This window comes from Trichechus manatus, unplaced genomic scaffold (genome assembly GCF_000243295.1).
Source record: "Trichechus manatus latirostris isolate Lorelei unplaced genomic scaffold, TriManLat1.0 scaffold00076, whole genome shotgun sequence".
Lineage (NCBI taxonomy): Eukaryota > Metazoa > Chordata > Mammalia > Sirenia > Trichechidae > Trichechus > Trichechus manatus.
In genome coordinates, this window is record NW_004444012.1 from 3,250,276 (window position 1) to 3,261,901 (window position 11,626).

Genomic DNA, 11,626 nt, shown 5'->3' on the forward strand with positions numbered 1-11,626 from the left:
TTTTTGGGAGTAGTAAATTTCCATGATAGAGGTTCAGGATGTAACTTCTGAAAAGGCTCAAGTTCACTAAGAGTAAGAAAATGAACTGTAACATCACTTGGTAGAAGCAGAGGCAGAAATTTTCCTTCTTGTATGAAAAATGTTCAGACTCCTGGAAAATACTGGCTTACATTCCCTATTTTATCAGATACTTCTTCCACGAATTGACAGTGGCTAAGTGGATAAAAATTCACACTTAAGAAGAGGACCACTTAACTGTATTCTAACAGTTGTTATCAGCGAGAATGAAAAGGTAATTGCGTAACATCAAATCATCTCTATTAATGAGCATTTACCGAGTATATTACCTATTAGATATAGGAGCGCCACACTTTCTCTCCTAAATTTTCCGTCGGGAGAAATATGCAATGAGAGCACAGTGACTGCCAAACTCTAACACACCAGTGCCTTCAGTATTTAATTCACCCTCCTTCCCCAAGATGTGAGCAGGGTGCAGTCTCTCCTTCTCTTTAGGTCTGCTCCTTGTCAGAAAGGTTTTCCGTGACCACTGCGTGAAGCGCCAGCCCGCAGCCACCCTGCCATCTGACTGTCACCTTCCCTCTGCTTCACTCTTCCTCGCTGACATTCTGCACCACCAACCATGTTACCTGTGCTGTTAGTTTGCCTCCTCCCGCTAAAAAGGAAGCTTCCCTCTGAACTGTTCACTGCCCAGTCTCCAGTGCCTACAACTATACATCAAGCACATAGCAGGCATTCATAAAGTATTTGCTGGAAAAGTGATTGAATGACCATCACCTCCAACATCCTGAAGAAAAAAAAGTTAAATATCATTTGACAATACTGAATGCCAAACTATACCAAAAGTCTTATTTTTACATAGCATTTAATAAAGGCATACTAATAGTCTTCTCTATCAAAAAATAAACAAAATATCCTTTCAAAGAATAGTTTGACTACTAACAGTTGGAAATGATTTATTACTTTCTATTTCCCACATGCAATTCAGAAGATCTAATTAGATACTCTGCATACCTTCACAAGTTTCAAAAGCTCATAGAGATCTTCCACCTCATCCCCTTCACATCTGGTGTACACTCGTTCAGTATTCATGCTCCTTCCTTGTATGGTTCGGCGATACAGGGGAAGGCCCATGGCTTCTGCATACAAGTCAATGGCGTGATGACCCACTGTCTGGTACATGTAGCTATCCAGTTCATCGGATCCAACTGCAACAATTAAAACGGAAATAACCGGTAAAACGGAGTGAAAAAGAAAGTGGATTTGAAAGCTGATCTAGGTTTTACTGCTTGGACAGCAGTCAACACAGAACTTAAAAGCTTATCATACTATGTCTTTCTGCATTGATGTAGTGAAATAAAATATAAGAGCTGCATATTTGTCCATGGTTGCATCCAGTTCGTATCAGCTCGGCTCATCTCTACTGCTAATTACTAACACAATTACATATAATTTTTTTAAAAACTGTATACAATGGACATTTAACGAGCAGAGGTATCCAGTAAATTTTGATTCATTTATTCAGTTAAAGACTTCATGGATGTTGTCGTTAACTGCCATCAAGTCAATTCCGACGCATGGTGACCCCATGTGTGCAGAGCAGAGTTGGCTCCACAGAGTTTTCAAGGTTGTGACCTTTCGGAAACAGATCGCCAGGCCTGTCTTCCGAAGTGCCTCTGGGTGGGTTCAAACCGTCGACCTTTCAGCAAGCAGTTGAGCACTTTATTACACACAAATGTATTCTCAGAGCATTCGAGGTTATTCATGAAGTCATCCAGACTTGTAGAAAGAACCTTTCTTAATTCAATGTCTACTTATTTAATAAGTGACAAATATTTGTAAGAAGAAAATTTAGCTGCACTTAATATATTTTATATTCAGTACTTCAACAAAACATATTATTATTGCTGGTGGCCGCTGAGTCAATTCTGACTCATGGTGACCCCATGTATGTCAGATTAGAAATGTACCCCAGACTTTTTGAGCTGGTAGTTCCACTTTTTAGAAATAAAAGCATGAATATACATTAAGATTATTTACAAAGATATTCATCATAGCATTAGCTTAATAGCTTTAAAATTACAGTTTAGTCACATTATACAATACTGTGAAGACACTGACAGAATTTTGAAGAAGAGCATTTTCTAAAGTGTGTTCTAAAGAATACAAATCCGTTTAGATACTAATAGGTATGAGATGAAAGGATTCTGTGGTCAAATAAGTTTATAAAACATGGAGATAACAATGTTAAATAGGTGTCTTTTCTACAGGTCTTCCTACAGTAGGTAATACTATTTAAGATGCTCCAGGAAGGGAAGAGACTATGACCTCTCCAATTTCCCTGTCCACACACCACTTTTTCTTTCCGCAGTACATTTCCTAGGAATTGTGTTCCAAAGCAGACGTGTGAGAAATGCTACCGCAAAACAATACTTAACGACATGGAAAAATGCTCACATTATAACATTGAGTTAAAAAAGAAAAAAAAGTTACAAGACAATATATTTGAAATAGATGTATGTATGCATGCATATACGGCAAGCAGGTCTAGGCTTTCCAATGAATGTGAATATTCCTATCAAAAGAGATGATAAAATGATAACATAATGGCCCCTTCAACAACCTACACCACCGTCTCCCAGCACTCTCTCGCGCACAAGGTTTCTGAACCTACACGTCAGATTGGCTTCCATGTACTCACGTTATGTCCATAAATCTGTCTACCCCTGTTCCAGTGGGAAGTAGAGATATAGCCAAAATTACCTAAAATCCTTTCAGCCTTTCCTCATCTCAAAGTAGACTGAATCTTAAAATGACACAATCAAATCAATATATTCAAAGAGCTTCGAGCTTCTTAACAAGAAATGTCCTGACGTGAGCCTAATAATTATAACATTTTACTGGCTTCAAAACTTAGGAGACAGTTTTCCTTTAAAGCTCCATTTAATCTTAACCACAATGTAACTTTTATTAATGGAAGCTCCAAGGCAACAATGTATGAAATCAAATAAAAACAAAAGACCCCCGCTGTTGCCTGAAGCACCTCAGTTAACATGCCACAAAAGTTCCTACTACAAATTTAAAGAGATGGTTTATGAATTTTATGACAAGTTCACATTATTCCCAGAGATGGGGATAAACTCCTTGCCAGACGATGCACTGAAAACCCAGTGCCGTGAGTTTACTCTAACCCACTCTGCTCTACACTGGAGTTATCTCTATCAATCATTTCTCATCACGGTTCCCTTTACTAATCAATTAATCATTAATAAACACGAACTTCCTGCTGACTTTAAATCAAAATTAGCTAAACCCTCTCCATTTACCAACCCACAGCCATCTAGTCTCTTCTACTATAACTATACTTTCAAAAGATTTTTTTCCAGCTTTTTTCTTGATAATATTCTAATTCCATTTACTACGGAATTTTTTCTCACTAACAATACTCTAAATAAATGTCTCCGTTCTACTGTGAGGTAGAATTTAAAGATACACTTTACTTGTCATTTTACCCACTTGGCCAAGGAACCATGAGCACAGGGGAGATTATATATTAGTGTACAAGGTAACCATAATAATTCACGTTCTAACAGCTGAAGACAGGATAGAAACTCTAAGAAGGGAAAGTATGCTTATATTATATTAGATGTGTATTATATATCATAAAAACATCTGCTTTTTAAATACTAAGACCTCTCATGACAGAAGCCTTAAAGACACGCTTGCCTGACGAGTCACAAGGAGTAAAGGGATTTCTTTCTTTCGCTCACAGAATGTGAACCTGAAAGGAGATTCTGCTTTCTCCTTTTATAACAGTTAAAGTCTGAGTCTCAGCTCTGCAAGTTTGTTCTCGCTATCTGACTCGGACAAACTTATTAAACTCTCAGAGTCTCAGAACCCCTGTCTATAAAAAGGAAGATTAGCGATGTTTCTCTCTAAGGGCTGTTATAAGGACTAAAGGGTATATAAACGAAAACACCTCATAGAACCTAGCATCTACCCACTGCCGTCAAGTTGATTCCAACTCATAGCGACCCTACAGGACAGAGCAGAACTGCTCCATAGGGTTTCCAAGGAGTGGCTGGTGGATTTGAACTGCCAGTCTTTTGGTTAGCAGCTGAGCTCTTAACCGTCGCACCACCTGGGCTCCACTAAATATGTTAGTTCCCTTTTTTTTGTTTTTTTTTGGCGTTTATATACAGTATACAATATCCACACAATTATAAAGTTGGAGTTTAAGTCATTTAGAGAATTCTCCACTAATGGCATGAACCTACCTTGATTTTCAGCTGGTCTTAGATTTGCTAAAGCAACAATCTGATGCCCAGCAGCAAGGCACTGCATCATATTATAACAGCTGTCCTTTCCACCACTAAAAAATTAACAAACAAACATCGGATTACTATTATTCGACGTATTCATTAGTATAAAAATAGAATAAATTATTTATTTCAGCTTTTCAGACTATTTGAGGGACTGTTTTGTAGTCAGAATGCAAAAAACACATACAGAATTTCCAAGTCATAAGCAAACTGAGCAAATAAATCTGAATATCTAAGGCGGTTACTCACAAGAGCTTATGAAATTATACACCATTATAAAAAGGAACATTCTAAACAAAACACTTTATGGTTTGTAATAGTGGCATTACTTAATGTACAATATGCAAATATACTTTAGTTACTGGCTTTATTTAATATACAACATACAAATAAAAATGATTTAATTTTACATCCCAGCTGAACATTTATTATATCTGCTCTTTAGATGAAATTCACCATGAAAAAGTAGGAAAACATTTATTCTGTTCCACTCTTACAAATCTAACAACTGGCTGCCATCAGCAATTAAGGGATCAAATGAAAGATTGGAGATCCAATCTAATGACAGTTTTAGGCACTTTGTGGGTTCAACTTCTGTATAGATAGAAAAAGAAGTGGTGAATTACACCAATAAAGTGAATCATAACCTTACATATATGACTACATAATGGCAGAAGTAGGCTTAAGCCTTAAATTTAACAACAGATGGAAAGGAACTTCTAAATTCTGGTTCCCAATCGACCTAAGGCAGCAGCAAATCATTTAGTGAAGACAAGTGGTAGTTCATCTAGAACACGGCTGAGTGGCGATCTATGTGGTGTTTTGTTTTCACTCTATTTCCCACTAAAAAATGTTTCTTCCTTTCTCTTATCATTGCCTCTCTCCCTTTTATATCTGTCTTCCTCCTGTTGAGCTTCCTTCCAATCTTTGCTTAAGGTCTGCAAATGTACCCCTACCCAAGCAATGTTTCCAGCTCTTCACAGCCAAGACACCAATGACCTTAGGAGCTGGCCTTTTTGCCTTTTATATTAGTTCTCATTATTTGTGTGTCTCCAAGGCCATCAGAAACAACACTCATTCCAGAACTTTTCAAGGGGAAGGAGAGTGCAAGGGGCAAAGGGAAGTTATGAAAAGTCCACCCTCCCTCTCCTCAGATTCTGATATTCCCCTAAGAAAGTCTTCCCTAACTTCTCCTATCAAACCTCACTATTCTCGTTCCCCAGCACAAAAAGATTTTACGAATTCTTTAGAATATTAAAGATTAAATGGTTTACATCAACAATCAGAACTTAGTCTCACAATTTATTTTAAAATATGCCAACAGTTCAAATACAGTTTTAAAGTACTATTTTCCAATTCTCTGTGGAACACTTGTGCCTGGCAAAACTTGAACAAGTACTCTAAGAACAAACGGGTTTCAAGGTCAAATCAGCTTGGGAAATGCTGAATATCATACTCTCCTCTTAGAACTCCACAAAATACATTGGCATACGTTAGGTAAGAGGTCCTACAGATCAGGATTTTAGTTCCCAACTCTGGGAGGCTAAGCTAAGTCACTCAATATGCTTGAGTTTCCATGCTTCATTGTAAACTTAGAGGATGACCTGCCTAGATAATCCTTAAAGCGTCATTCAACTCTAAAATTCAATGACTCACTCTTTCGTTAGGAAAATGATCATCTTTACGGTCTAGCTAATGACAGACCACAAGAATTTCAGTTTCACATACTCCCTTAAACACACACACACACACCATTTCTCATTTTAATCTACATAAAGATAAATTTCAAATAGATTCACTGTATTCGAGTTTAAGTGTACATATGTAAATACCGGCTTATGTGTTCATACTTACAGCATCTCTCTTAGCATTTATGGAAGTCTTACAGTGTAACAACCATTTTCATATATACTTTCCTGTTTAATTATGACATTAGCATTGTAAGTAAGTAAAAACCGCAAACCTACTGCCATCGAGTCGATTCTGACTCACAGCGACCCTACAGGACAGAGTAGAACTGCCCCATACGGCTTCCAAGAAGCGCCTGGTGGATTCCAACCACTGACCTTTTCGTTAGCAGCCGTAGCTCTTAACCACTATGCCACCAGGGTGTAATTAAGTAGGATTTATGATCTCTATTACACTCATGAGGAAATTGAGCCTCAGAAAAGTTGTTAGTTGACCTAAGCCACAGAGCTAGAAGAAACTCAACCTGAGAATTCAAACTCACACATCGGCCTTCAACTCCGCAACTCTTTCAATTGTACCACAGCCACGTTTACCAGCTACAAACTGCTGTCAGTTGCCGACTAGTCGGTCCCCACTAATGATGACCCTGTATATAGTAGAAGGAAACGCTGCCCAGTCCTGCGCTGTCGTCGCGGTCATCGGTATGTCTGAGTCCACCGTTGTCGCTGTTCTGTAGTGCCTTCCAGTCGAGGAGGTTCACCTTCCAGCACCACACTGCGCGATGTTCTGTCGTGCTCCGTATGGTTCACTGGCTGATTTTCAGAAGAAGATCACCAGGCCTTCCTCCCTAGTCTGCCTGGAAGCTCTGCTGAAACCCGTCCACCATGGATGACCCTGCTGGTATTTCAAATACCTGCAGCACTGCTTCTATCATCCCATGTGCTGGAAGCTACTGTCACATACTTCTCAGTCTCATTATACAATGTGTACAATGCATCCACCTTTACCTTTACTTTTTAATTGCCATTTTACTATAGCATTTATTATAGAATATTTAGGAAATGGAACAAATGACTCACAATCCCACTAAACTAGCATAATGCTGTTGTCCCTTTGCTGTATTCCCTTCTAGTCCACTGCTGTACAGTTTTTTCAAAAAATAATAGTAATTTTACCATGTAAACAAAATTTATATTCTCCATCACCTGTTTATATCAGCTTGAAACTATCCCTAAGATCCCATATTGTCATTTATGCTTATTGTTTAATCACATATAAACATACTGCTAATGATCACACTCTAAGGTAAATTTGAAAAACAGAAACGTAAGTATATTCTTTGAGAAATTAAACTATAACACAAACGCAGCATATAAACCATACACACGATAGCAGCATTCATTACCATCAACTGCCGTTGAGCCAATGCCAGCTGACGGCGAGCCAGTGTGTTAAAGCTGAGCTAGGCTCCATGGGGATTCTCGTGGCTGATTTTTCAGAACTGGATCATCAGGCCTTTCTTCCAAAGCACGTCTGGTGGACTCAAACCTCCAGCCTTTCAGTGAACAGCTGGGCATGTTGACCACTTGCCCCACCCAGGGACTCTCACTTATTTCAAAGCACTGTTCATATGAACTGAAAAATCTTCCTTCAGCATTAGAAACAATGATCTCTGCATAGTCAAAGGTCGATAAATCTGTATGTAAAGTACTTTAAATACATACTAATAATGAATGGAGTCCCTAGGTGGTGCAAATGGTTAACGCGCTCACCTGCTAACTGAAAGGTTGGAGGTTTGAGTCCACCCAAAGGTGCCAAGGAAGAGATGCCTGGTGATCTACTTTTGAAAAATCAGCCACTGAAAACCCCCTGGAATAAAACAAAAGACAAGAACCATATGATCTTATTAATCGATGCAGGAAAGGCATTCGACAAAGTCCAACACACATTCATGATAAAAACTCTCAACAAAATAGGAATAGAAGGGAAACTCCTCAATATAATTAAGAGCATTTATACAAAGCCAACAGTCAACATCATCCTAAATGGAGAGACTTTGAAAGCACTCTCCTTGAGAACAGGAACCAGACAACGATGCCCTCTATCACCACTCTTATTCAACATTGTGCTGGAGGTCCTAGCCAGAGCAATTAGGCTAGAAAAAGAAATAAAGGGCATCCAAATTGGTAGGGAAGAAGTCAATGTATCTCTATTTGCAGATGATATGATCTTATACACAGAAAACCCCAAAGAATCCACAAGAAAACTACTGGAACTAACAGAAGATTTCAGGAAAGTTTCAGGATACAAGATAAACATACAAAAATCAGTTGGATTCCTTTACACCAACAAAGAGAACCTCGAAGAGGAAATCACCAAATCAATACCATTTATAATAGCCCCCAAGAAGATAAAATACTTAGGAATAAATCTAACCAGAGATGTAAAAGATCTATACAATGAAAACTACAAGACACTACTGCAAGAAACCAAAAGAGATCTGCGTAAGTGGAAAAACATACCTTGCTCATAGATAGGCAGACTCAACATAGTGAAAATGTCAATTCTACCCAAAACGATCTACAGATACAATGCAATCCAGATCCAAATTCCACCAGCATTTTTTAATGAGATGGAGAAACAAATTACCAACTTCATATGGAAAGGGAAGAGGCCCCGAATAAGTAAAGCGTTACTCAAGAAGAAGAACAAAGTGGGAAGTCTCACACTACCTAATTTTAGAACCTATTATACTGCCACAGTAGTCAAAACAGTCCGGTACTGGTACAACAACAGATATACAGACCAATGGAACAGAATTGAGAATCCAGACATAAACTCATCCACCTATGAGCAGCTGATATTTGACAAAGGCCCAAAGTCTGTTAACTGGGGAAAAGACAGTCTCTTTAACAAATGGTGCTGGCATAACTGGATATCCATCTGCAAAAAACTGAAACAAGACCCATACCTCACACCACGCACAAAAACTAACTCAAAATGGATCAAAGACTTAAACATAAAATTGAAAATGATAAAGATTACGGAAAAAAAAATAGGGACAATGCAAGGAGCCCTAATACATGGCATAAACACAATGCGAACCATAAATAACAATGCACAAGCACCAGAAGAGAAACTAGGTAACCGAGAGCTCCTAAAAAGCAAACACCTATGCTCATCAAAAGACTTCACCAAAAGAGTAAAAAGACAACCTACAGACTGGGAAAAAAATTTTGGCTATGACAAATCTGATCAGTGTCTAATCTCTAAAATCTACAAGATACTGAAAAACTTCAACAACAAAAAGACAAATAACCCAATTAAAAAATGGGCAAAGGATATGAACAGTCACTTCGCCAAAGAAGATATTCAGGCAGCTAACAGACACATGAAGAAATGCTCATGATCATTAGCCACTAGAGAAATGCAGATTAAAACTACAATGAGATATCATCTCATCCCAGCAAGGCTAGCACTAATCCAAAAAACACAAAATAATAAATGCTGGAGAAGTTGTGGAGAGACTGGAACACTTATGCACTCACTGTTGGTGGGAATGTAAAATGATACAATCACTTTGGAAATTGATTTGGTGCTTCCTTAAAAAGCTAGAAATATTAGTACCATATGTTCCAGCTATCCCGTTCTTTGGAATATATCTTAGAGAAATAAGAACCGCCACAGGAATAGATATATGCACACCCATGTTCATTGCAGCATTGTTCACAATAGCAAAAAGATGGAAACAACCTAGATGTCCAGCAACGGATGAATGGATAAACAAATTAGGGTATATCCACACAATGGAATACTATGCAACGATAAAGAACAATGATGAAGCTGTGAAACATCTTAGAACATGGAGGAAGCTGGAACTCATTATGCTGAGTGAATTCAGTCAGTCACAGAAGGATAAATATTGTATAAGACCACTATTATAAGAACTCAAGAAAAGGTTTAAACACGGAAGAAAACATTCGTTGATGGTTATGGGAGTGGGGAGGGAGGGTGAGGGTTATTCACTAACTAGATAGTAGATATGAATCCTCTTAGGTGAAGGGAAGGACAGCACACACTACAGGGGAAGTCAGCACAACTGGACTAAACCAAAGCTAAGAAGTTTCCTGAATACAATCAAACACTTTGAGAGACGAGTAGAAGCCGTAGGGTTTCAGGGGACATCTAGGTCAATTGGCATAACAAAGCTTATTAAGAAAATGTTCTGCATCCTACTTTGGTGAGTGGCATCTGGGGTCTTAAAAGCTTGCAAGTGGCCATCTACGATGCATCAATTGGTCCCAGCCACCTGGAGTAAAGGAGAATGAAGAACACCAAAGACGCAAGCAAAGTATTAGCCCAAAAGACAGAAAGGGCCACGTAAACTAGAGACTTCATCAGCCTGAGACGAGAACTATATGGTGCCCAGCTACCACCAATGACCACCCTGACAGGGAACACAACAGAGAATCCCTGATGGAGCAGGAGAAAGGTGGGGTGCAGAACTCAAATTCTAGTAAGCAGACCAGACTTAATGGTCTGAGACTGGAGGTACCCCAGAAAGCATGGCCCCTGGACTCTCTATCAGCCCAGAATTAAAACAATTTCCAATGTCAACCCTTCAGACAGGGATTGGACTGGACTGTGGGACATAAAGTGATACTCAGGAGGAGTGTGCCTCTTAGCTCAAGTAGACACAAGAGACTAAACAGGTAGCTTCCGTCTGGAGGTGAGATGGGAAGGCAGAGAGGGTTAGGAGCTGGCTGAACAGACATGGGCAATCCTGGATGGAAAGGAGAAGTGTGCTCTCACAGTACGGGGAGAGCAATTAGGGTCGCATAACAATGTATGTATAAATTTTTGTATGGGAGACTAACTTGAAATGTAAACTTCATTTAAACTACAAGAATAAAAAAAAAAAGAAAACCCCACAGAGCACAGTTCTACTATGACACACATGGGGTCACCATGAGTCAGAGTCAACTCAATGACAACCTCTTTTAAAATGAAAAAGCAGCACAGCCTAAGAGTATTTCTTTTCTAAGTTTTCTAGGGCTACGAACTCTAAACTGAGGTATCTGCAACAGTAATGAAATAGCTAAATATTTATGTCAGTATTTAAGTCATCCATCTATAAAGAGGCCGGCAGCTAACACCTAGAAAAGCTAAACTGTAGGCTTAGAAGGGACCCAAACCTTCTCAGGCTGAAGCACAAGAGTCACTGCAACACAGCCAGCAGCATCTGAGGACATTTTCTGCTAATGCTCTGAAATGGTGTCTGTCCCTGTTTTGGCAGTTTGTTAAAAAGAATACAAAAATAAAGATTAAAGGGAAAAATGAGCTCCAAAGCAGTAGAAACGCTGCTAGAGAGCGGAGCAAAGCACCTATTAAGGCCAGAACTTCAGCCACCTCACCATCTAAGCTACCTGGAACTGAGAAGCTCAACCAAACTGGTCAGGCGCATTCCACTGCCTCACTGAGCTGAGCATCTGCTGTGTGCTGGATACAAGGCCTCAATGAGCTGAGCATCTACTACGTGCTGGATACAAGGCCTCACCGAGCTGAGCATCCGCTGTGTGCTGGATACAAGGCCTCAC

The 11,626-nt window shown here is 39.1% G+C and overlaps 1 protein-coding gene across 2 annotated transcripts in view; it reads right to left on the reverse strand.

Annotated features, from left to right (window-relative positions):
• The window catches only part of DPH6 (diphthamine biosynthesis 6), a 204,195-nt gene that overhangs the window by 185,890 nt on the left and 6,679 nt on the right, over positions 1 to 11,626 (reverse strand). Inside the window, exons 1-3 of one of the 2 annotated variants that reach the window (XM_023735112.1) lie at positions 7,435 to 7,461; positions 4,296 to 4,390; positions 1,033 to 1,226 (exon numbers count right to left, since the gene is read on the reverse strand). In XM_023735112.1, coding sequence (XP_023590880.1) covers positions 1,033 to 1,226; positions 4,296 to 4,365 — 264 coding nt within the window. In that variant the 5' untranslated portion in view covers positions 4,366 to 4,390; positions 7,435 to 7,461. Of the gene's footprint in view, positions 1 to 1,032; positions 1,227 to 4,295; positions 4,391 to 7,434; positions 7,462 to 11,626 lie in introns of those variants that run through there. The other variant, XM_004380602.2, reaches the window with a different exon arrangement.